At 37.3% G+C, this 27,424-nt stretch overlaps 1 protein-coding gene and 1 long non-coding RNA gene across 2 annotated transcripts; one reads left to right on the forward strand and one right to left on the reverse strand.

Moving 5' to 3' along the window:
* The first annotated feature begins 4,863 nt into the window (after positions 1-4,863).
* LOC103474635 (uncharacterized) lies at positions 4,864-20,466 on the forward strand. Its single transcript, XR_535209.1, has 3 exons — positions 4,864-4,943; positions 7,472-7,543; positions 20,391-20,466. It is a non-coding gene; the product is annotated as an uncharacterized LOC103474635 (long non-coding RNA).
* Positions 20,467-20,734: 268 nt separating this feature from the next.
* On the reverse strand, positions 20,735-27,073 carry LOC103474636 (galaxin-2-like). Its single transcript, XM_008425751.1, has 7 exons — positions 26,974-27,073; positions 25,976-26,194; positions 25,393-25,560; positions 24,562-24,607; positions 24,095-24,143; positions 22,969-23,101; positions 20,735-22,867 (listed from the first exon to the last, which is right to left on the reverse strand). Exons 2-7 carry the CDS (start codon positions 26,163-26,165, stop codon positions 22,857-22,859), a joined length of 597 nt encoding a protein of 198 aa, XP_008423973.1. The 5' UTR covers positions 26,166-26,194; positions 26,974-27,073; the 3' UTR covers positions 20,735-22,856.
* Positions 27,074-27,424: the final 351 nt, after the last annotated feature.

Here is a 27,424-nt window from a genome sequence, read left to right on the forward strand (position 1 = left end):
ACTTGTGTGAATCGATCTGCTTAATACTTTGACCACGTATGGCTACAGGAGTCCAGTCAGCAACTGACCTGGGATTCATTACCATTTCCTCTGTCTTTTTATTTTGTGTTCTTGTCCAGTTGATAAGCAGCAATAAAACAATTTCTAAAGTATTTGGAATTTGGCACTTCTTGTTTCTTTACACTCAAGTTTTCACTTGATGATCAGATTGTGGGAGCTGCAATCGCTTGCTGTCCTGTTGCGATATCTGTGCAGGAGTGTGACATAATGTCTAGAGTATTTTTAGAGCAAGTCACCTGACATTCCCTTCTCTTCCTGTTTGGTTTGCTGAGGATCAGACGGTGGTCACAAACAGAGAATGCATTCCTCTGTCAAGTTACTAGTGGCTTACAGTGGTAAATCAAGAGGATGATCTTTAAAAGGTTTATTTGGGTAAAAACGATTACAACCAGTGATAACAACCAGAATTGCATCAGTAAAATTAACAGAATAGCAGGGGGAAGCCATTTATTGTGTCTGCCTTCATACAGAAAATATGCTACCCAACAAAAAAGCGCAACATACTGGAAGTTGAACAAGTACTTCAGCCTCATTTGGAGTCCGACATACGGCTGCATTCTTCATGATAACAGCCACAGCACAAATAAAGCGGTCCGTGCCATTTTTGCACCAGTATTTAATCGCGCGCACAATCTTTGTAAATCACCCATATTCACCCTATAAATAACCAGACACTTTTTTTTTCCACAAGTAATCTAGAGCTCAATTTTTGTGTACATGTTTAAGATTAGGACTGAGGACTTCAAAAAACCCAGATGGACCAGTTCCAGTGATCTGTTTGTGTCTGCTAATTTTATCGTTTTGCTGGTTGGCTTAAAAACTCTGATGTCTAAGTTTATTTGTCTAAATGTGTCTAAACAGCCGTCCTGATACTAACGCTGGATGTAGTGCTCTCTGAAAACATTGGTTTTGGTACTGACTGGCTCTGAAAAGGTTGGAAGTCGTTATATGTTTATCTATTCTTGTTCTAATATTTAGTTTTGTCTGATCTTTTATGTAATTTTGGACTTTGAATCTGTAGTAGGATCTATCTATGTCTCACTGCAAGATTGTTGGCATTGAAATGTGATTTGTTTAATTTTTTGTCGCAGATTTCTACATTCATAAAATGTTTTTAGAGACATTATTTGGAGGGCCTCCACATTGTCCACATTTTACGTCGTCCTACAGATGTGCATTATGTGAATGTGCTTGGACATTTTTAAGTGTTGATTTGAAATCTTGAATATAAAGTGTCTCTCTTTGTAAACATATTCAGCTTTATGTAGATCCTAAGCTAAAGAAAAAAAAAAAAAACAGTTCCTGAAACATAGCCTTCACAAAAATAGTTTGGTGTTATCATATACTGGAAGAGGGCAGGATTTCAGACCGGCTCCAGTTCCTCTTTATTTTTTACCGTCAAGATTTTTTGTTTTCTTCAATTGTCTGTAAACCCACAGATATTTTTGACAAGCTCATGTGCTTTTGGTCTGCACATGTGTGATAGGTGAAGCAACACTGCTCCTCTTAGGAGCAGAAATCCAGGCGGAGGAGGTTCAGCGTTCTTAATCCGGGTGCTTCAGTTTCCCTTGATATGACAATATATTAGTCATTTATAATCATCATAAGAATCTGTCAGTCATAATCAAGAGGAAATCTTTGGAATATGTCCAGAAAGCAGGAAAACTGCATGTTCTTAACAACTTATGAACCCCATGGAAGGAAAATAGTTTTGTTTGTTTTTTTTTAATGGAGATGGTGTAAACTTTAGCACATACATGCTTTGAGGAACACAGTTTCATTGAACACAGGAAAACTTGTTTGCAGAGGAGCTGCATGTAAAAATGTGAATGCAAAATAAACCATTTAAAATGACAAGCATAATCAGGTACTTAAATGCATTGAATTTATGATATCTGCTTGAAAAATGGGAGAAAAAAATAAACTTTTACAAGAAATCAATCAGTTCAAAAACAAATATCTACCCGACCCCGTTAGCTCACGTTAAAACAAGTAGTAAGATTAGCTACCATAAATACACAGATGATGCACAGCTCTACGTTACGATGTCTCCAGGTGACTCTGAACCCATCTGCTTAGAACAAATCAACACATGAATGTGCAATAACTTTGTCCAGCTTGAACAGAAACAAATCTGACGTTATAATCTCTGGACCTAAAGAGGAACAATTTAGAGTCGGTGCACATCTTCAGTTATTAGAACTGGAAACTAGAGGCACAAGATCTTTGAGTAGTGATGGACTCTCACCTGAACATCCAGAGCCACATAAAGACAATTAGCAAAGTCGGCCTTCTATCACCTGAAGAAGATTTCCAGATTTAGAGGACTTATGTCTCGGCAAGATCTAGAGAAACTCATCCATGCGAAGTCACTGTTGGTTACTGCAACAGTGACTTCAAGGTCTGCCTAAAAATTCAATCAGAATTCTGCAGCTCGACTTCTCAATGGTCCAAGTCTATTCTAATTCCCCAGAACCAAACATGGAGAAGCAGCAGGTTTTACGGTACTCTCATCTGAAGCAAACTTCCAGGAAACTGGAAAACTACTGAAACACTGAGTTTCTTTAAATCAAGGATAATGGCATTTGTCAAAAAATGCCATGTTTATTTCTTATTTCACAATTGGTTACTGTAGCATGTTTTTGCAATGTAAAGCACTTTAAACTGGATTATTGCTGAAATGTGCTAACAAAAATAAAGTTGACTTGACTTAAAGTGTCTTTTATTCATGTATATAATTCACTTTAGATAAATTCAGTTGAGCTATTTTACACCAGTTTCCAATAGATGAAATCTGAAACAATAATTAATAATTTAGAAAACAATAATTCAAGTCCATCACTTATTCCAGTTTCATCGTATTCATAAAACAGGACAGTCATTTCAGTTTATGTGCCAAGGTTTCCTATCTAAGGAGACAAAGCTGAATGCGTCCAGCGGCTGCCTCTGCAGCAATCGCTGCTTCTAAGTAAGCATGCAATGACTGTGGGCATGCAGGCCATCACATTGTCTTGTAATCTTGAGTCAATTTATGGTGAAAGTAAGAAGAACCCACTGCAGTAAAAAGAGACAGTCGTTAATAGGGATGTGGTTCATAAATTACAACTTCAGTCTTAAATGATGAAGTAATTCCTTATGAAAATATTCTAAACAGAGCAACATTTGTGGTGCATCATTTGATGACGATGTCAGCGCAGGTCTGATGCACAACTGTTTCTGTACAAGTCATAGAGTATAAGTAGCTGGAATAAGTACAAAATAATTGTTTTTAAATTACAGTCTAGCCGCCCTTTCCATAAACGACTTTAACAAAGACTTTAATAAAACCTTAACAGATTTCCGAGTTTTTTCCGTCTGTGGCTTCTCGAGGTGCGAGTGGGAAGGCTGGAGGAAAAACAAGTCTGTTTATCACGGATCTTGTTTACTGACGTGTTGAGTACCTCCACCGTGGCTGTACCAGCATTAGCTAAACACTTGTTGAACCTTGTTTCAGACTTGTGCTTTATTTATTCCGGACCCCTATCCTACTGTGTGTGTGTTTATCTTAGCATGCCTGTCTCAATCTCTGTATATGAGTGCAGAGAAACGTGGTTTCCAAAGCAACGGTGGGCCTCCGCACCTGAACCGTATCGCCTCATCAACCTGTATTTTGTTAACACCACTCCTTTGCCCACTCCTGGGTTTTTACAACTGTTGAAAGCACCATAAAAATGTCCCAAGATAATCATCTAGGGTTATGCAATGAAGGTTTCTGTCTTCCAACCATATCCCAATTATTACTATTTGTGGTGGTTTCATATCGTTTTTGAAATCCAAGTAAAACGTATCCCTCTATCATCTAATCAAAGTCTACTATAAATAACCTATAAAGAACCTACTATAAAGTCTAATGGTAGAAGAGATACACATTTTTACTTCAGTGATTGCCATTAAAACAAATTATTTATTTACTTATTTAAGGTTAGTTAAATTATTTATATTTGCTAAATGGCAGAAAACATATCAAAAACGTTTTTCAGACACTTTTTTGTAACATACTTCATATTCAGAAGTTCACATACATTTGATTAGCATCAGGGATAATTGTAGAGTTTAAGCTGTGGGTCAAACATTTTGGGTTTCCTCCCTCAAGCTTTTCACAATTGTTTGCTGGAGTTCTGACACATTCCTCTCGATCCATTCGTCCAGAACTGGCATAACTCAGTCATGTTTGCAGGCAATGTCACTGTCACATGCACATTTTCAGATCTTCCCACAACTTCTCCATTGGGCTGAAATCTGGGCTTTGTGATGGCAACGCCAACACATCGACTTTGTTGTTCTTTTGATGGTGTTTGGAGGCTTGCTATTGTCCCCCCTTTTCCTTTGTCATTTGGCTGCCATCATCAAATGATCTGCAATTATTTGGAGGCAGATCAATAATCAAATGATGTCTCCAAAAATGAAAGTCTTTATTGAATGCTTGGTAGGGTTCCACATAGAGGGATTGTTCTATCCTGTGCATTAGGAAAAAATAAAAAGTTGGACGCAAGCAATATTTTACTCTTGCGCAGGCCTTGAGTGACGTAATATCCATCCTCACTTGTAATGGAAAAAGGAAATGCTCCAAAAAATAGGAACCGTCTCAAAAGAAATCGTAGTCCGAGTCGTTTATTCTTAGTCATCCCAATAGTGTCAATGTTTCATCCTCATCCTCAATCCTAAATCTGCCATTCATCTAAGAAAAAAATAAGAATACATTTTTAGGTTTCCCCCTCCCATTATTAGAACAATGGTTCAGTCCAAAGTGTAGGAGGAGCTGAACGGCACAGGATCCGTTAGAGCCGCTAAGTGAGGAGCTAGCTGTTAGCTGTGGTTCTGCAGCACTAGTAAAACATCCTCCAGTAAGTAAATACTTAAAGCAAAAGACATGTAACACATTTTATTTACTTTCACTGCTCAATAAGAAGAAACACATTGACAATAAACAGTTCGTTATTTCATTACTTTGGCTGAATCATGATAAACTGCCACCTTATGCCTTGGTAATCAAAACTAGCTAAACTGCTACATTGGTTTCATAGACTTAGCTCCTTTTTCTGTTGAAGGTAGCCAATATTTCAATTATAGTATTTAGCGCTCTAACTCTTACTTTAATAAGAGTTTGAAACTGGAGCGGCTGAGCATTAGCGCTAGCCGACAGCTCAGTATGGGAGCGAAGAGCAGAGGAACTATTGCATCTGACAGTAAAACAAAAAAAAAAAGAAAGTATGCCTTTATTTCTTATCTTCAACGTAGAGCCTTTAAAACCACAAAATAAAATCTGAATATTTTTCTAGCAAACCCTGGTGCTGACCTTTAAGTTTAAGTTAAGATACTTCCCAGATATTCAATTTCTACATATTTATAGGTACTCAGCCATCCAGGACATGAAAAAAACCCTCAAAAATAAAAGTTTAAAGCAATTTAAGTTATAATTTAAATAACACATGATTTTTATCTAGAACCACTGCAATAAATCAATATTTATGAAGAATTTTATTAAGTGGAGTTACTTATTAAAACTTGTTTGTAGTCAGAGCCTTAAGTTGTTGAGGTATAGCAGAGATTAGATCTGTGACTCTGAACCAAACTCATATCTAAGCAACATTTGAATCTTAGTTTGACTTCTTTAGGTCTCAATAGGTTTACTGAGAAAAACACTTTTGTTATACTAACTTGTCAGTTTCAAAGAAACACACAAAAATAAATTTAAACCACATTTTGCTGTAACTTTGCCGATCCCCCCAAAATGTATCTTAAAAAATGTCTCTGTTTATGGTCCCCCCCAATAATGAGATGGGATCTACGCCCTTGAACTCAGATATATCCTGAAAGATGAAGATAGTTATTAGTGCATTAATCATGCTGCTGCAACTTACCGTTTTGACATTAGTCTGTCGTCACATCTGCAGGTCATGCTGGTATATGTATGTGAAACACTACAAAATAAAGTAGACGTAATCAAAATAGGGGTATGACTTAAATGCTTTTTTTAATATCCATAATGAGGTAATAGATAAAGCTCAAATTTGAGTCAAGCAGGAATTTAAGGAATCAATTTGACCAAGTCTAAAAACAAATACCTACAAATAGAATGAAACATTGGAGCAGAAACTGTGTCCTGGGTTTCTTATTGAAATTAAATATTTTTATGACATTGAATTACCTGTTATTACTACACTGTAATTTAAAGGCCCAGTAGTACCTTGTATAACTTGTTATTCTAGGAATGTCCCATTTCCAGTCAAGCCATTAAAAAATAAAAACTAACAATAAGACTGTGCTTACAAGACTCTAATTTCAGTGAAAAAATAAATAGAAAAAGTCTCAGCAATCAGAAAATGTAAACCCCAATGGTGCTTCGTACTGACAAGAAGTTAGTTATTTGTACTCATTTCAACTAAATTGTAAAAATAACTTATAAATTGAGCAGAGTAGATCCAAAACGAACAGCTTGATGTACTAGCTCATTTACAATAAGCACAGATAAATCATTTATTTTGGTCTGAGTCAGTGATCACAACTTAAACAATTCAAAGAAACAATATTAAAATGAATAAAACCTCTTTCTGGTGACATCACTGAGCTTGGCACACGATGCTGAGGAGTTTTGCCCGGACTTGCCGGCTATTAGAGGAAAGTTTCAACACAGAAGAGTTTTATAAGCTGCACTGTGAAAATTGCAGGTTGCTTTGTCTTTGATCGTTGTGTTTATACAGAACTTGCAAGGGAAATTATGCAACTATTTTGCTGATATGCAAAAAAAATAGACTATGCTCATGGAGCTGGCTAGCAGATCGCCAGCCTGGCATTGTTTTAAGTCAACTTGAATAAATTTAAAATGTAGCGGTTGACGGATTATTTGGTTGAAATAGTTAAGTAACTTACTAATTCAAATCTACACAGCACACAACTTCTCGGTAAAATGAAGTTTAATCTTTTTAACTACAGTTGTTCTAGTCCAACTGTATAAACAGAACGTGTCAAAGTAGTAATTTGTTTTATGAGGAACTGCCTGTTTACACTGCTTGCATCTTCGCTCCCTCTTGGCATGAACTCTACAGTAAAGGTTTACTCTGCCTCTGCTTGGTGGTGCTGTGCAGTCCACATCCTTAATCCCTATCAAATAAAATTAGAATGGAGCAAGAACGTTTAAATTAATGTTTTTTAAGACCAAAGTTTAATCTTTATGTTTTTGAAAATATTTACTGTTCAACTTTAGCATTTTTGGGTGCAGTAATTCGAGTAAAAGCACAACAGAAGTTATTTTCATCTGCACTTGACACAATCAGGTTTTTTTCTCTGTGTTCTCCTTTTTTCGCTAATTCTCATGAGCTCTACTGCAAAATTCACTGGATTACTAATTAGTATGGATGTTTACCCTCGTCAGCTGATTGGACTTTTCACAAAGAAGAAAACTGGAGGAGTTGGTGAAATGATGGACCAGCTTTATGAGAAACAGGTACTTAAAAACACTTATACTCTTCTGTTAGCATTGCCATTCCCATTGCGTCTAAAATAATTTGCTTTGAAAATATAGAAATAATTTTACAGTATTCTAATTTATTGCTGTACACCCAAATCAATGTTTCAAAAGCATTTAGCAATTTGGATAGAAATACAAACAAGAAAGTACCTTTAAGGTGTCAGCTTTAAAAGACCAATTTTTGATATTTGATAATGGCTTCTGTAGTAAGGATTTATGTTTGAAGCTACAGTTTTGAGTCAATAAAAACTGAATTATAAAAGTTTGTTGTGTTAATAGTTTTGTGTAATTTGGATTGCACAACTCCAGTAGAGATCTAAGTTGTTTAAATAAGAACTATTCAAGTTAGCTTGACTTAATTTTGAACAACTTGACGGTTTTTACAGTGTAGAGATGATCAAATTCAGATTAGAATCCTGAAATAAATGCTGAAATAGCGCTTTAACTTAGCGACAATAGATACGGTTTCATCTGGCTCCTGATGTGTATGTCAATATTCTCCCATAGTTCTCATCCTTTTCACTCTGCAGTTACAAAACATGATTGAAGGGAAATTTTTGGAGAGATTTTGCTTGAAATGCCCCAGCAGTATGCAAGCCTTTTTGACCATTTGATTATTTTTCAGTATTTTGAGAATTAGGACCTTGAGTTGTGGGCGTCAAGAGTTTAAAAACGTCACTTTATTTCTACCGTCTGACAGCAAGACGAAATGCTGACTTATGTGGTGACGGTGATTTTATAGGAACGTGTATAATTTGGATTGCAGTTCTTGGCAATCCTTTGCAACAAAACTGGGAAGCTGATGCCACTCCTAGAGGCAAGGTCCAATGCTAACCAACTTGTTGCTGCGTCATAACTGTGAGTTTGAAGGCCTACAGAGTGAGTTCCACGTAGATCAGTGGTCCCCAAAGTTGGTCCTCGAGAGCCAGCATCCTGCGTGTTTTAGTTCTCTCCCTAGTGGTAGTATAAACCTTTTCAGCATCTCCATGTTCTTCTTAGGCCTTCTAATGAGCCATCATTTGATCCAGGTGTGCTAAACCAGGGAGAGGCCCTCGTGGACTGACTTTGGGCACCACTGACGTAAATGATGCAGAACGAGTGAAAGCACTGAGGTCACAGACCTGAAAACCTGAAGTCACTTTGTATTGGCTTGCTTTGTTTTGCCTGGTGGTGCGAACTCATCTATTTTGTTATGGGAAAAAAAACAACCATATCTCTCATATCAAATGTAAACAGTGCACTTGACAATGTGTGAAGAGGATTCCCAACTGTGCCCTGCCAATACACACTTGACACTGTCAGGTTGGCAAAAACCTCTTCAATTGTCTTAGAAAATACAGTGACTTGAAAGTGTTCATACCCCTTGAACTTTTCCATATTTTGTCACATTACAACCACAAACATAAATGTTGGAATGTTGTCACATACATTGGAAATTGTATGTGAAAGACCCACAGAAAATGGTATACAATCATGAAGGCGGAAGAAAATTGTTAAACAGAGTTCAAAAATATTTTTTGCAAATGAAAAACTCTAAGCTGTGACATGTAAAAGTATTCAGCCCCCCTTTCTCTGAGTTTAACCAGCTGCTTTCAGAAGTTGGCTGATGGCCGCTGATGGGTTAGGGTTACAGAGTCCAACTGTGTGTAATCTAATCTTAGTACACAGTCAGCTCTGTGTCGGCCTCAGATCTTGATAAAGAAAATATTGGGGAGAAAACAGCATCAGGAGTTCCAAGGAGCACATCAGACAGGTTAGGCCTAAAGTTGTGGAGAAGTTTAAAGCAGGCTTAGGCTGTAAAGATATTTTCCAAGCTTCGAACATTTCAGAAGCTTGGAAAAGAAGCTAGCCATCATCCAGAAATGGAAAGATGTCAAATCAGTAAACCTTCCAAGACAAGTGTTACAGCTAAATTTACAGGTTGAGCAAGGAGAGCGCTGAGGAGAGATGTAGCCAAGAGGCCCATGATGACGCTGGACCAAATGCAGAGGTCCACAGGGGGAGTATGTCCACGGGACAACTATTAGTTACGCACTCACAATAAATGTAGTATTTATGGAAGAGTGGCAAGAAGAACGTCATTGATTTAAAATAAAAACAACCCCCTCAAAGCCGTTTGCAGTTTGCCAGAAGCCATGTTGGGGACAAAGCAAACATGTCAAAGAAGGTGATTTGGTCAGAGGAAACAAACATTTTACTTTAAGGACAAAATGCAAAATGCTATGTGTGGTGGAGAACTGAAACTCCACCAGCACCACTCTGAACACACCATCTCCACTGTCAAATATGGTGGTGGCAGCTTTATGCTGTGGGGAAGCTTCTCTTCAGCAGGGACAGGGAAGCTGGTCAGAGTCGATGGGAAGATGGCTGGAGCCAAATAGAGGGCAGTGTATGAAGAAAACCTGTTGGAGTCTGCAGACAAAGCCAGACTCAAGATCAAAAAAACTTCAGACTGGGTTCATCTTCCAGCAGGACAAAAACCCTAAACATGAAGCCAGAGCTACAAGTGAATGGTTTAAAACAAAACATTCATTTGTTAGAATGGCCCAGTCAAAGTCCAGACCTAAACCCAATCAAGAATCTGTGGCAAGATCTGAAAACTGCTGCTCACAAACATCCTCCATCTGATCTGTCTTGAGTTTGAGCTGTTTTCAAAAAAAGAATGAGCAAACATTTCAGTCACTAGATGTTCAAATATTTTAGAGAGAAACCCTGAAACGCTTGCAGCTGGAGTTACAGCAAAACATGTGTTGCAGACTGGCGACCTGTCCAGGGTGACCCCGCCTCTCGCCAGGAATGTTAGCTGGAGATAGGAACCAGCACACCCTGGAATGAAACGGCTTTATTACCTTCTTGTGTAGATAAGTTCTCAAGAGCCTTGCTAATGACCTAATTATTCTATTCAGGTGTGGTGCAGCAGAGGCACCTGTGCTCTAAACAGTTTGAAAAGTTTTATTGTTCAGTCATTCATCCAACTTAAAACTCTTTAATCTTTTGTACAATGTACAGAGCCTGCTTAAGACCTGTCAGGTGAGTTGTACTGGTTTTGGGAAGTTGTCTGGCCCTTCTAGTGTTTTTGTAATATACTCAGAGACATCTGCTTTGATACAGTCACCTTTATCTGATGTAGCAAGTCACACTTCAATGAACAGAAGTTGTCTGCCTCAACAGATCTAAAGAAAATATTTTTTTCTTTTTTTTGAGGGACCGCAGTGTGACGTTATTGTGAGTAGGGCAGCAGTCATAACAGCTGTCACTTTGGCGAGCCATTCATGGTTTAGTTTAGATAAAAACTTGGCTTATGCTGTGACTAAATGTGCACCTGAGAGAAATTGTTACCCTTTAAATATGTTTCTTTTAATACTGTTTACATTTTGCATGCATAGGATGCATATGTATTTGAAAAAGATGCAACATACACTGAACAAAAACATGAACGCCTCCTGTCAAATATAAGAGTTTCATGAACATTTGGGTTATGCAATATATAGAGAAACTCAAAATATATTTTCAGTAATTACTGATCTTCATATCGGCATTGATGACATCGTGGTCATGGCCATTTGTAGCAGATTGACCGTCCTTTGAACATGATGGGGGTTGGGTTGAGGAATATGATTTTGACCAAGTGGACTTCTTGTAGGCGGTTACGGACAGTCTGAGGTGTGAGGCGTCTCTTATGCAGACCAATAGTCTCCTCAGCTGTGTGTTGCTGGTCTTAATCAATGTTGGACGAGCCGGATGTGGCGATATTGTGCTGCCGTGGTCACTTGTGGCCGTTGAGGATGAGGTCGATTTGCAGTAGTGACAGTTTGTTGGAAACAAACTCTTAAATGGCCGATGGTCTGATGATAGACACTGAGCCGTGAAGCTACGACCCTGCATAACTTGCGACATCTGAAATTATGCAGCATAACTTGCCAAATTGGACATTTTGGGTGGCCTTTTACTGTCCCCGTCCAAGGATTGTCCAGCTGTTGCTCATTTTGTCTCATCACCCATTGGACATCTCCCACCCATGGACTGAGTAAAAAAAACTAAACACTGAGTAATGCTCACTGACAATAAGAAGGATTACACAAATCAAGAGAAATATTACTTTTGCACAATAAAATGTCTGCAAATGCTCATTTAAAGTAGTTAACTCCACATGGCAACTATTTGACATGGGGCGTTAATGTTTTTGTTCAGTATAGTTTGCAGTGCGGACACTAACTTTCCTCTTTGACACTGTAATCTAAGATGGACACAAGCCATTTGACAGCTGCACACAAAAGGTAGCATTTCACTAAACGCTACAGATTTCATTAAATTGTTTTGAAACTGGATTTGAAACTGTAGTTTTTTCCATCTGGTTGAATCAGATGGAAAGAGCTACAGTTTCCTTTTGGCTACTGAGCCAAAAGTTTCTGGGTGTTAACTTTTGGCAGAAAATGAGCAATTTTTAAAGTCGACATCAACTAGTCACTGACGTTATAGAAACGTAAGAAAAAATCCTTTCCAGGAACTTCCAGATGGTGGCAGCATTGCAGGAAATTACCAGTAATAATTAGCTCCAAATTGTTAAGCCAATTGTAGCCATGTTTGTTTGGCATTGTTAAGAAATGCTAAACATGGCTACCGAGACAGCTGCAATGTTGAACAGTATTCTGTCCCCGCCAGATGCAACAAGCAGTTTGACCAACAGATTAAATGAAACAGATTCTATGACTGCACGCAGTGGTCTGCGGAGACAGACTTTCGTTTCGGAGCTGACGTTAGGCAGCGCCATCAGGACATAAAGGTAAACTACATTCCTTTTATTATTTATATATGTATTTTTTTTCAAACAATAAAGATTTTGTTTTCTAAATAAATTCTGTATATTTTATTAACCTGCAAGCACCCTTTGGGTCCAGACACCCTTGTTGTTTAAACATAAACACAGATAAGTAGCATTGCTCTGATGCTCCTCATACAGAGAAACCAAGCTCGGGGGTTCATAGACCCCCACGTTTACAAGTCCAACAGTGCTTCAGACCTTGGTCCACTAATAGGAAAAGATAACGTGTCTTTGTCTTCATTTAGGTTGTCAACACAGAAGATGCTTTTTATTCTTTGTTCCTAAATAGGGAATGTAGTGGACCTTATCTTGACAATTGGCACCACATTACACATACATAATGCCTAAAGCAGGGATGCTCAGTTTCAGCTCTCATCCTTCCCTGGTCCAACACAACTTATTCAATTGGCTGAATCACTTCCACAATAAGCGGTCAAGCTCTCCAGAGTCCTGCAAATGACCTGATTAATTGATCCAGCTTGTGTTTTATTATGTTACTCTATTTCAAGTACTTATTCTAAGCATTAAAAATAAGGAATTCCAAAACATCTTTTTAGCTTTCAGATCCTCATGGGCTGTGGGAATAAATTGATCTCTCCAAAACTGCAAGATGGTCAACAGCTGAATCAGCTGATCCAAAAGGTCTTCAGATCAAAGGCTGTATCGCAGACTCTTCTTGTAAGTGTTGGTAGTGTTTTTATTTATTATTGTAGTGTTGTCTCTGAATAAAAAAAAAATACTATATTTTTTATATTATACTATATTGTTTACTTTATTTTCCTGTTTGTTTCCTCTGTTAGTTCAGTTATTTTCATCTGATCAGTCTTGTCATGTTTTGCTCTTAGTTTTATTCTTTGTGATAAAACTAAGCTCATTTTAGAGTACAGTTAGATACATTTTCTGGGCCTGGTCCCAAAACTCAGGGTGTGCTCTACGCCCTTCTACAAAGTGTGATTTAGTTGAAGTCCACATAAGGGTTCAAGTGCGCAGCAAAAATTAACTTATGCAAAAAATTGAGAATTGGGACACTATGGATTACATCGTGAACTTGCGCCTCTGCGTCGGAACTGTGACATCCATCGTGGTGGTACCGGTCGCTGTTTTGGCATTTTTACTTCTAAAAATGATGGAACAACTCCAACAAGCAATAGTTTTTAAGAGAAGAAAGTGCATCAACCAAAGGATCTATTTTATCTATTTGCTTGTGTTGAGGAAAAATGACTATTTTTAGTGTTTAACACAGCTTAAACCTTTTAGAACAAATTTCTTAAGTTTGAACAGGTTTGTGTTAATGATTTAAAACCCGAAGAACTATTGCTGGGTTAAGCATTTAAAGTACAAAGGAGAATAGAGATCTGCAGGAGAATTTCGGCTCAGACCCCTGGGGTCTTATCATTAAAGACAGCAGGTCATAAATTAACATATGCAGGAAGGTGGAGGACAGTATCACTTGAATTACTGTGAGAAAGAGAATTTTGGTCGGTTCACGTAACCAGGATGAGAAGTCTTCCAGAACTAACATCTGACATGGTGCAAAAACTGAATATAACATAAAATGTTTTAAATCACTAACATTTAATTGGTAAGATACTTTTCTTAGTTAGTAATAACATGTTTTGACTGAAAATTCTATTATCCTCTTTTAGAATTAATTTAGTCAATGATGAATGTATTTGAAGTTGTATTATTTCTGACTATATTAGAATCAAATGAAAATGTTTTGTTTAGTATTAGAAAATACTTAGGTTTATGGTGAATGAATGTCTTAATTCTTATTTGTTTCTAATTCCTAATTAGAAACAGGAATTGTACTCCATTATTTTCTGTTGATATTATCTATTGCTTTTGGTTTGATATCAGGACTAAACTTTGGAGATGCTGAGTGCAGAAGAACAAATTGGGTTTTTGGAGATAACTTTTCATTGAATTAAAAATACAGTATTAAAGGTTTGTTCCTAGCAGAGCAGAAAAGAAACCAGAATTTCACAGCTACCTGTGAGGTTCCTGCATTTGTTTCTCTTTGCCCAGATGGCTGTAGAGCCGGATAGCGTTAAGAAAATAAATTTAAAATAAGTTAGTTTTAGAATTTATCATGACTTGATTGAAATACCATAATTATAGTTTTAAAATTTATAACATATTCTGACCTATTGATCTTTATTTTACTGTAGTTAAAGCAGATTGTTTGCCAAGATCTCTGATCTGCTCTTTGTCTGTTGGGAAACAATCAGTAGGAAGTTCTAGCTTTTCACACTGATCTGTGAAAGCCATAAACCACCATGAATTCGGAGAGTCTGCTTCTACCTTATTTAACAAAAGGTGTTTGATCTTGTGAACAAATTGCAGGGATTTTTTCTAAATTTAAAAGGGCCAGAGATGCCTTCCAATTGGTCAAGTAGAGATACGCCTTATTTGAATACATTAAAGAGGAAAACACACCTACAGGTATAAAAGTGTGTGCACAAGGGAAACAATTTAGAAAAAGCTGATTTATTTTACTTCTGCACCAGCTCTTTCTCCAAGGACGTCCTTGATATTTTTTTGTCTTCTTGTCTCAGGTAACAATGTTTGTATCTGTGTTTCTTCAGTTTCCTGTACTATCTTATACTTTCTTCTGATTGGATTAAATTATATAATTCTGTGATGTCAACACGCATTGTTGTGTTTTTGTCCCCACACGTGGCCACGCGAGAGAACCCGCGATCAAAAGGAAGAATCGGAGCCAGAGTTTTGCTAAATTTAATTGTAATATAAAAATTCTTCCTTAACACTTGCAAGCCGAGCAATCTCTGTGCCGAAGTCAACCGTCTGCCGGATTGCACACAAAAGTGCAAAAGCAAAGTCATCTGTTATCCAAAACAGGAGGAATTAAGTGACATATTTGATGGGATTTGGACATTTAGCCCACCACAAAGCTTTTAACCAAGCTGTTGGTGCAGTGGATGGCCGCCTCATTCCAATAAAGCCCCTAAAAGAGAACAAAGAGGACTTTTTTAGCAATAAGCAGTTCTATGCCATTTGCATGCAGGGAATTTGTGACTCCAGCGACCGATTTCTAAACATTTTTCTTCCCTGGCTCTGTTCATGTTAATCGTGTTCTTAAAGAGAGCCCTGTCTTTTTGAATGCTGAATATCCTCCACCTGGCTATTTTACTCTGGGTGATGATGGATATCCCTTCATTCAGTGGCCCATCGCCATCATCACACCGTACAAACTTCAGGACCAGGCTGAAGAAAGATTTATTTAACAACTGTAAGTGCTCGTTCCATTATAGAACGAGCTTGATGAAAGCACAACCATGTTTAAGGCATTAGAGATCAAAGTAGGATTTTGCACTGAAGTAGTGACTGTTTGTGGTTTTTCTTACACACTGTAATGTGTGCCTGACCCACAGTGATGTCCTCGAACCAGAGGAGGACATTGATGACCAACACTCACTACTGCTGCAACCAGAAGATGCAGGACAGGAAATGAGTGTCAACGTACTCAGAGCGTGGCTCTCTGCCCAGATTTCTTGCTTGCTTCAGCTGCACACCTCTTTGAACATGATTGCATGTAGTTCAACTGTCCTGCTCAAGTTGGCAATTGCTTTGTTTCACAACACATGTAAGAGAAAGATAATAGACATTTTGAGGGGGTTTTTCTCTCTCAACATTTGTGTTTTTGACAATTTTGTTGGCAGCTGCTGTGAAGTACAACGTGAACGGAGAAGATAGAAAGCACATCTGGTTGCCGTTTTAAAAACAGACTTTTCTCAAATACAAAGCTCAAAAACTGACTTGCAAAACAGCTTTCTTAAACATAAACAGAGAGAGACTGAGAGCTGTTGAGGAAGAGCTTCGTGTGTGTCTTTCTTCAGTTCCTGCCAGAATATCAGCTTTGTGTTTATCCAAACATGCACAGGTTCATCAGTGAGTACAACGTAGTAGAGAATGGCTAACAGAATTAGTTTGTAAAACACTTTGAAGTTTTCTACACCCTCTTTAAATTTAAGACCACATTGTTGTGGCACTGTTCAGGTTTATTTTTGAAGTGGACATGTTAAGTGCAATTTGAAATAAGATATATAAAATATGATAAAAATACATGTTTGCATTTACTTTGATAAGAATGACTATGTATTTAATGTAGGCGGATACAGAGTATCTTTGTTTACAATTTTGGTTGGTGGTGTGCCTCTGGATTTTTCCAATGAAAAAACTGTACCTTGGCTCAAAATGGGTTGAAAAAAACTGCTCTAAGGCACTCTTCTCCACTCTCTCTTCCTTTTCCCGGCTTTGACCTGACGAAGTATCTTGGAAAAATTTGCATATATTTAGGATATTATCCGTTTTATCTCTGTAAAAGTAAAACTTGTTATATAATTTTGAGGATTTACCCGATGTCGAGGCGATCCACATATCTAACTATCTGGAACTGCAGACGTCATATTATCACCCGACGAGCCAGAAGAAAGTTTTCAAAAGCCTGGATAATACAATCTTTTAGTTTCATGTTGGGTCAACCATTTAGGATCAAAAGAAGCATTAAATGGCTGTCGACTTGTTTCTGCCGGTTGACGAATTGTGCTATTTTAAGTAATTAGTCTATGAAAACAATGCTACCGCTAACAACAAACTAACCTATGTTATTTCTAGGGCTGTAGTGATACAATAATCTCACGATACAATATGATACACAATATTCTGCTCACAATACGATATATATTGCGCTATTCAGCAAACGATACAATTCAATACACTTTTACGATTTTCTGAAAGATTTTAGAGGGACAGAGTGATTTTGGTGACATTTTGTGACAGTTATAGAGTTGGATTGAATTAATTTAACTGAAAACGGATTAAAAGCACCAACTGCACAATACCTGGCTCTGGTTGGACATGGACACAGACTTAAAGTCCACAGCTGGACAAAATGAATCAAAGAAGTGGTGAGAAAACATGTTTCTTTTAATTGAAACAGTACAAACTGTAGCTTACATGCATTTGTAAAGTAAATAAAGTGCACCAAGTACCTGCTCTGAATAGTTTGATACTTTTTTAACCTTGACACTTAACATCTGAAGGAATCATTCGCTTGATGACCTAATCACTCTCCTGGCGAAGCAAGCAGTGAGTGAACAAGGTGACAGTCGGATGTTACGATACTTGCGGATGAATATCAGTTTTTTTTTTCTAGGAAAGAAAATATTGATATATATCGCAAAACCAATATTATTACACAGCCCTAGTTATTTCTATAAGCTTCGATCTCTGGTAAATAATTTATTTAGCTTCTCTAAACCCAAATTCATGCTGGAGTTGTATGTTAATGTTGAGTTGTTGCAGGACGCTGGATTCAGATTCAGTGTAGGTCACCATTCACAGGAATCTGCAGAAACCCCATGTTCATGTCTGGCCACGAATATATTCGTTAACTATATATAGTTCGTAGTTTTTTTTTTTTTAGCTGAATAAACATTATATTTTCTGTCCGTGACTCGGCACTGAGCTAGCTGCTAACAACATTAGCCCTCTGAGAACAACCACGCTAGGGTGTAAAAACAATATATTTTACCTTTGTTGAGGAAAATAAATATTCTTATTGTTTAATACAGTTAAATCTTACGACATGTGAAAATAGTGGTTTTTGCAAGGTTCCTTTAGATAACATCTTAGAGGACTTTAAGTTAGCCCTGCAGAAAAGAAGGTCTGTTATCAGGGAGGAACCACGTCATAAATTAACTGGCACACAGGCAGCGAGGAGACATCTCAAGTCATCTCCCTCAGAGAAACACTAAAACTTAAGGACAAACAAAATGACAACACAATTGCAATTTAATTAGTAGAATACAATTGAGTTAAAATTAACATGACTTGAACTAGTCTAATTTGTAGTTTTATATTAACAGCACTGGTAGTGTCTAAATCAGGCTAAATTTGTAACACTAAATTATCCAAATTAGTCAAAACTAGTATAACATTAATTAGAAAATGTCTAGAATGAATGAGTTCATATTGAAAATGCTCAAGTATATTCTAGAAGTGTTTTATTCTTAAAATCTGCGCTTTGATCTAAGAGGATGCAGAAGTTCTCACCCACTTTGTGTACCAGGCTTTATGTCAATTTAAAATTACTGCACTGATCTGTATTTGTAGGAATTTGTCCGGCAGGAAGGCCCAGACTTCTCTGGGGAGAGGGAAGTCTGGGCCTMCATTCTGAAGCTGCTGCCCCCGCGACCTGACCCTGGATAACAAAATGTTTTGTAATCCTCAAAGGAAACCTGAATGATACACCCTATAATTATCTGTTAGTTTGGCAACATCTGTTGAACTTTTACTTAATCTCACATAACTGGGAATCACTGAGGCATTTATTCAACATCCTTTCCACATTTCAACGTAGATGTCATCACTTGCATGCCGCATGACTGAAAACAAACAATGAAGTGCTTGTTCCTTTCAAACAAACGGAAAATATATATTTTTTTCCAGTTTGGGAAATTACCAAATTGAAACCGGCACGTTTTATGTCATTGGCAATTCTACATCAGGAAATTCCTTAGCTCTTTCAAAAACAAATAATTTCCGTTTAGTGTTAATATTTAACTCTGGCTGTATCCTTAGGGTCATTTTATCAATCTCGACTGACTTGCTGATGATAAGTATTTTTCGACAACCTACGTGAAAAGAACCACAGACAACTTATGTGAGTTTTTACCAAGCTTTCATGAAAGGAGAAGACGCAGCAGATCGCTCCAGCAAGCTGCCCACAGCGCGGTCTGATAACTTCCAGTTAGAGCTCATCTTTTATTTTCAGAGAAGGGAGAGATAAAAAGAAGAGACAGAAGGCAAATTTTGTCTACACAGACAATCCCTTGCGAGTGATTTCTCCCAAGGGCAGAGGGAACAATTGGTTATCTTGCAGCAGAGACATTCTGTGAGAGTGGGTCTCAGAATGAGAGTGGGTGAGTGGGTCAGTCTTCAACACAGCAGTCAGAAGTTTTAACACAGGCAGTGAAAGGTCTTCACCCTTGGGGGACCTGATTCCAAAATTTCCATTATTTTGGTCCAACACATGTAACACAAATTATTAATGTGTACTCTCTTATTTTTTGGACATGTCAAAAAAATTCTGCTACATAAACTCAACAACTCACACAAATCATGTCTATCTCACCTCTGTTTATGGCAGTGGTGCCCAAAGTCGGTCCTGGAGGGCCGGCATCCTGCATGATTTAGTTCTCGCCCTGGTTTAGCAAACCTGGATAAAATGAAGGCTCAATAGAAGGTCAAAGAGGAACATTGACAAGCTGAAAAGGTTGTTACTACAAGCAGGGAGAGAACTAAAATCTGCAGGATGCCGGCCCTCGAAGACCGACTTTGGACACCACTGTTTTATGGTTCTGAAGTCAAAAGTGATGTCCAATCGGCGATGTCTTAGGATTCCCACTGAGCCTTACTACTTTTGTTTTAATATTGTGTTTTCTTTATTTGTAGTTGTGCTTAGTTAATGTCACTGTGTGTTTTTGCATATGTTCTTGTGTTCTTCAATTTGCAGTTGTATTTAGTGGTTTGTTGAAGTGGTTTCCACTTCAGGACTACCATGGAGAGGCAGAGAGATTTGTGTTTGACACCAAACAAGAGCGTGTGTACTTTCACGACTTATCAAGAAACTTGAAGAAGTAATCACAGGTGGATGAGTCAACTTTTCCATGTTGTTTTTTTAGATTTAAAGGATTAGGTTGAAAAGCCTGGTTACTGCGGTTACAAAAAACACAGAGACACTTGTGTCAGCCAGCTTCTCTAAAAACCGTAAACACTGCAACTCTGCAGAAAATGAATGGCTTGTTATCAGGCTGTCGTTCCGGCCGGGTAAAAATCCACACAACCGTGGTGCGATGGGAGAATTCTATGATGTAAATAAATGAGGATCCAAACTAAAAATCTGTTGTCAGCCTCTCAGCTTTAAATGAAGTGATCTGTGTGTTTTGTTAATTGTTGTCTTTCTCTTTTTCGAAGTTGCAGCTTCCTGAATCTGCTGGAGCCCAGCGTCGTGGTGCAGGAGGCTCCACTCCCTCTGCTTCTGGGTCTGACTCTGTGTTGTACAGCTGTGCTCTGCACACACTTCATTAAACTGCACTGAGGATCAATGGGTGTGTAATATTTTTGCAAGAACTGTAGAATTTTAAAAAAGCCATCCCATCCTGACAATGCATTAAATATTTTAGGCTGTCAAGCTACACAAAAGCTCAACTTGATCATAAATTATATATTAAGAACCAACCCAGTCAACTGTGAATGTTCGAAATCTTTATTTGAAAAAAAAACAGTCAATATAAACATACAGTATATTGATAAAAAAAAATATTGTGAATAAACATTGAGTATAATTTTTATTCAGAAAAATATACTCAAATACACGCAGTAATAAGGAAAGGTTCAGAGTCACCATGTTTTCCATAACTACTGCATGTGTTACAGTACAGAATTCACATTAATATGAACTGCCACAAACTGAAGTTGTTACAAATAAACATAAGTCACAAAAAGCTTCTTTTTTTTTTGACAACTGACGCTTTAACAATACAGGATTACCATGTTTACATTCATGTCCCTGAAATGGTTAGATGTTCAGTTTTAGCTCACTCATCAAGTCAGGGTTAATCTAAATCCTTTATATGCAAAAATATTTGTTTTGGAGCAAGAAAAGTCTGCAAATATAAAAAAGTAAAAGTAGCATATAAATGTGTATGTATATATATTATTAAAAGCCACATCCATTAAGCTTATATATGAACAGTGTTACTGTTGTCATAAACAATAGTTCCCTGGGCAAAAATCTGCTGGAAATAAACTCCAGCAGCCTGCAAAGACCCTGCTAGGACAATGGATCTGCCCGCAAGGCAAGCAGAAAATATATAGTGGAATGGTGGGATAGCTTTTTTTCACTGATTGAGCTTCACTTTTACCACTGTAGACAGCAACATTGTAAAGATATATTATGATTTCAAAATAACATTTCCTAAAATTGTGCCTCTGTCTCTTTAAGAACTCTTTCTGACACTCCTGCCTTTTGGCAGAATCAAATGCAGAGTTCCTCTAGTATTTACTTCTGGCTAGTCTGAAGGAGCTCAGACTAGCGGCTGCTCTATAATGCGGAAGCTCAGACGTTATAAAGACTGAGCTTTGTTGTCGAGGACGGTGCTCCGTTCATGACGTAAAGCTGGAAAAGGTCGATTTTACATAATACTTCCCCGCTTTAAGATAAACATGGCGCGCAGATGTGAATACATTTCTACATATTTAGTGGAAGTAATTTTGGTTTAAAATAAATCGCATCAGAATTTTGATGTAGTAAAGAGAGAAACTTTCCAGGTTACACGGTATAATGTGCATAGTAGTTAAGTAGTTGTATGTGTAGTATAAATGCAGCATCAAATGTTATTGCTAGAGTAAAAAGCTATTAAAATCCTAAAGATTCTAAGTATTTACTGTATTTGCTCAGGGTTTTTTTATTTTAACCCATGAATACATTTCCTGTGCTAATGCTTGCTTATGACCTAGTCTGTTTGCACCACTCAAAGAGTCGACTCTTCGTGGCACCAATTCACAGCTGACACAAAGGAAAGAAAGAAATGTGTTCAAAAGGTAAAGGCAGTGAAATTTTAGGGAGTAAATGTTGCCATTTCAGTTTTCCATAAGCACTTCTAACATTGTGTGACTGGTTAAACAGCAGCACCAATAGTGCTATAAATACTTATTTGTAAACATATTCTTGTCTTTGAATATAGTTATATGATTGTATTCCTGATAGCAGTTAGCACCAAAACACATAACAAATCCCACTGCATTCCGACTTGCAAAAACAGCACCGTCAACCCACTCCCAGCTCCGAACGAGACGAATCAAAGACGACCGTAAAGATCCAGCTGGCATTGTAAAGCTCTTCACATGGATCAGAGACAAAAACAGTCATGTGTGTACATAAGCAATCCTGAGACAAAAGTGTTGAGCAAAGTTTAAAGCCATGATGCAGAGTTGGTTCTTTAAACGTGGAAAGACAGACTGGTTCTTAGCTAAGTTGTGATGACTCTGGTTTAGCACTGCGAAAATGAGATGGAGCACAGTAGCAATAAGCATGTAGGACCAGCCACTGCCAACCTACTGAGAACACATGAACAAAGTGGACTGGAGAACTGAAATCGTGGTGAGTCAGTCAAAACATCAAAACATCATTAAAGAAGTGTATATTTTTACACAGCTTAGTTTCTGAAACGTGTGGAATAGGTGTTCTCATGACGACGGGATGTTGAAGTGCAGCAGCAGCCTTTTTTTTTTTTTTACTCATTTTTAGGACACTGATGTTCAGAGTTGTGATATCCAGAATAGCCAATAAAATTAAATGGGATATACACAAGACTTTGCTTTTACAAATGGTGATTAGAAGCAAAGATCTTCCTATTACTTGCTTGAATATTCTCTCACTTATGTTAAGACTGCAAAAAAAAAAAAGTAATAAATTAAGTAAATTTCATAATGAAAATGCAGAAACAAAAAAGGTTAAAACAACAAAGCATTTCAAAGCAAATTAAATTACCGTCATTTTTGGCACGCAGTTTTCCATTGTTGCAAGACCAGAGGGTGGGGTTGAAATAATAGAGGCCGCAGCATTGAAAACCATTCTTCTTATTGTACACCTCCTTTTCATTCCCGATCGTACAAACTTCCTTCTGAGTGGATGAAGCATTTTCATGAAAGAAAAAACAAAAGCAGAAATATGAAGTTAAATTGATCACTGCAACGGTGTCTTCAAAGCTCTCCATAAAAAGTCAGACAGCTGCAGCTGATCCAAAAGGAAGATGGAGCACAACACCGACTCCGTGTGTGCGATAAGATAGGATGCCATAGGATAGACTTCACAATAGTGATGTTAGTTTGTAAATCGTCTGGTTTTATGCTAAATAATGTCTAAAACTCAATACCATATGTATTTTTTACAACTACCTCGCTAATAAAAGTCTGGTCCTATCTTCTTGGATTGTGCTACCTACATGTTTGGCTTTTCTGAAGACATTTTCATTTGCCTCAGGAGGCAAATAGCATACCGTGTTTCCCCGAAAGTAAGACAGTGTCTTACTTTCTTTTTATCCCCAAAAGCCCCACTATGTCTTACTTTCGGGGTATGTCTTATATTGGAAAAAAATTGTCGAATTGTTTGTTTTAACCATAAAATTAACATTTATTAACAACCTGAACAGTATTGTATTCACCACAAAACAGTTTTATAAAAGGAAGCGCAGGGGACGGTGCGGTGACGTATGGAGAGGGGGACGGTGCGGATGTGGGCAGGAGGCGGCGCGCAGCTAGATGAGAGGACTTATATTACGTCTTATATTAGCCGACCCCCCTGTAGTCCCCAATACGTCTTACAATCGGGGGTGTCTTACTATCGGGGAAACACGGTACTGATTGAGCTGAGTGGAAACTCTTAAGTTTGCTCAGGTTTAGTGTCTTTCTCACGCATCTTATAAAAGCGGACATTTCCCTACTCCTCTATGGAAATGTTGACAAAATCACCTAAAGGACATTATGAATGAACAGCAGTCAGTCAGGAAATGGGAATGTGGTTTGAAAAAGCTTAATCTCTACTTTGGCTTGAACTGGATCTACAAACACAAAGGGTAATGAAATTTCAGTGTCAGAATAATCCATTTAAACTTTACCTTGTCTGATTTTTTGGACTCATTGACATGGTTGTCAGCACTGCAGTTACTGGTGGAGGTGGGGGAAAAAAGAAATTAATTAGTATAAAATGGAAAAAGAACTAAGAATACTACAAAACCAAATTGGAAAATGTATTTTTAATTTTTATTTAGAAATGTGTGGCAGTCTGCTAGGGAAGTAGATAAAAATAATTGTATTTGAAATAATGCATTGTGGAATAGTTATTGATTTGATGCATATTAAAAATTTATCAAAACTGTTTTTGTTAATTTAATGACTAATGCTTCATCAACTATAAAAATAGTCCTTATTAAAAAAACAAAGAGCAGAGTGAACAAGATTGCATGTAGGATGGACAAAACAGAAGTGTAAAAAAATTAAAGCAAAATATGAACATAAACAAATGTGAATGTTGTGCATTTGGTGCATTTACTACACAAGCTGACAAAACATAGTTACTACATACCACTGAAGCTCTCCAGGAACTCTGAGATCACATGTGAAGTTCTTCACTGTAAAAGTAAACATAAGTAAATTTGCAAATATTTAATATAAAATATAATTTCACCTTGTGCTCAATAATTATCAGCCAACATTTCCATTTTCAGTGTTGGCCTATTAAAAATTATTCCAACATATGTACACTGTCCTGCACGGCACAAATTGCCTACCGTTGTGTAGCAATATCTTTTTTTTTTTTTTTAATTGTTGCATCTTTGCATGTTTGGCTTTTCTGAAGACATTTTGACTGGCCTCAGCAGTCAAACAGTATACTTATTGAGCTGATAGGATACTCTTTAAGTTTGCTCAGGTTTAGCTTTTTGTATAGAAGAAAATTCAAATAACTTTTAAATTGAATAAAACTAATTCCAAATAATTTTCACTTGGAGGTCTGAGTGCATTTGCCATCTATTTTAATGGAGCCAAAGCAGCTTCACTTTTAGGAATGCGGGAAAAAAAATAAAGAGGATGAATACTTTCAGTTTTGAAAAACTGAGATTTTGACTTACAGTAGTCAATTTTAAAAATGCAATATTTTTAACTGCCACATATTATGCCTGTATTTAATGTGATTTTGTTTATTCATCTGTTATTTGTGTTAATTAATTTACGTGAATTTTGCTGTGATCTTATGTCAATACTAAATGGGGAACTGAAAAGTTTCAAGTCTTGTTCTTGTTCCAATTAGATGTACTTAACGTTTCTTGCCTACCATCAATAAAATAAAATAAAAAATCAAGAAGAATCTTTTTTGCAAATTTGTACAAAAAATTGGAAACAGGGCCTGGTCACTTACCACAGACTTTGGAATTATTGATTTTCATCTGTATCTTCTGACACATATTCTGGCAACAATTCTCAATTGAAGAGTCAAACAGTTTCCCATAGCAACACTTATGGTCAGGAGAAAGCTTATCCAGCAGTTTTCCAGTACAGCAGATTTTCTTGTTTTTATCATAAGGTCCTGTTGAAAAGATCAATATGTGAAACTCTTAAATGGTAAATGATCTGTATCTGTATGGACCAGAGGGCTACAAAACGTTTCACACTACATTCAGTCATTCACCCATCCATGCAGCTACTGGATGGTAGCCACAGCTGCCCTGGGGCATACTGACAAAGGCCATGTACTGTAGTCACCAGGCCCTCTGACCACCACCAGCAGGCAAAGTGGGTGAAGTGTTTTACTCAAGGACTCAAGGAGACAGACAGGGTTCAAACTGGCAACCCACCAATCAGGACAAACTCCTACCACCGCCACCCCAATGATTTTACCCATTTCATCTACAAAATCTCTATGTAGAGGCATGTACATATGGCGAAATGGAATGTTTTCTGAGCGTGAAAAACTTTGCAATACCTCTAACTTTACTTCTTACCTTCTCCGCAGCATTCGGGATCATGTGAAGATTTGGGTTTCACTTCGTGTTTACAGCATAAATCATGAACTGGGTTGTACGCCTCCTCTCCACAGCATTTGGCATCATGTGAAGGTTTGGGTTTCACTTTTAGCCCACAGCATATTTCATTAAGTGGGTTGTACGCCATCTCTCCACAGCATTGAGACATCCTTTCACTCAGTCCTACTGTCAGGTTACCTGAAACACCAAAGGTTCAATGACAATGGAGTCACATGATGACAAAAGACTGTGTCTGTTTTGGGGAGAACTAAAGAATCCTCCTTTGTTTGTATTTAGTCTGTCTATGTTGACTCTACAATTTCTCCTTTTGAAAGTGTATAACTTGTCTTTATGATTGGATTGAAGCACCTGTATTTATATATTACAACACATTGTAAAACCTCACATTCCTAACCCTAGGTTTTCCAGAAACACTTCCCACCTCAAATCACCTCGCAATGCATTAATGACAGTATTAACAAACTGAAATTATTGTACTGAAATTTATGCTAAAATGTTTTTAATACAAATTGAAAACTGTCTTAAAAACAAGCCTTTGTACCTCTTGAACCTTCCCTCTGTCTGTCACATTACAACCAGAAACGTCCATGCATTTCATTGAAACCTCATGTGATCGTCCAACACAAAGTAATGCATAGTTACAAAGAGGTGGAGGGGGGGGAGTTTCAAAATCTATCAAAAATCCGGACAAGAGGGCAAGGAAAAAAAGCAGGTCTCTTTTTATCAGAGGTTAAAACTTAATTTTTGAGGAAACTGTGGAAAATATCTGCACCAGGTCATTGTGGTTATGCTGCAGACTCGGGTTTTCTCTTTATGTTTTTGGAACAAATTAGGAAACCTAAAGGTGTGTCAGTGTTAATCAAGCTTATATCAAGATTTTTTTGTGGTTTAGCACCATTGGGAACTGGAAACATTTAATTGAAGAGCTCTCATGTTTCATACTTTTCTGGTCTTACCTGCTCTGTTTCCATCGGTTTTACAGCAAGTGTCGTTTCGAGGATTATAAGTTTTCCCTTTACAGCAGAGATGTAAGTGAGACCCACATCCCGTAGTTGTTGATCTGCAAAACATAAATAAGAGTAACAAATGTTATAACTGATTGTTTTGTAGCTAATGTTATGGACATTTCAATTAAAACTGTCAAGTTGGTGAAAAAAAGTATGATTTCAATTGGTGTTTTAACCAATAGGCTCTTGAATAAAAACAGCTTGGCACGATTAGCATTGAAGGTAACAATGAAAGGTCACTTCTAGTTCCAACACAAAGAGCACCTGCTCTCTGTAATAGCTAGGAATAGACAATTATGGAAATTAGCCATTAAAATATGTATCATACAACTGTAAAGACAAAAGTAAATAACATTTATGATTTTATTAGTCTTCTACATTTAGTATACTGAGGCAGGCA

Source organism: Poecilia reticulata, linkage group LG13 (assembly GCF_000633615.1).
Source record: "Poecilia reticulata strain Guanapo linkage group LG13, Guppy_female_1.0+MT, whole genome shotgun sequence".
Classification (NCBI taxonomy): Eukaryota; Metazoa; Chordata; class Actinopteri; order Cyprinodontiformes; family Poeciliidae; genus Poecilia; species Poecilia reticulata.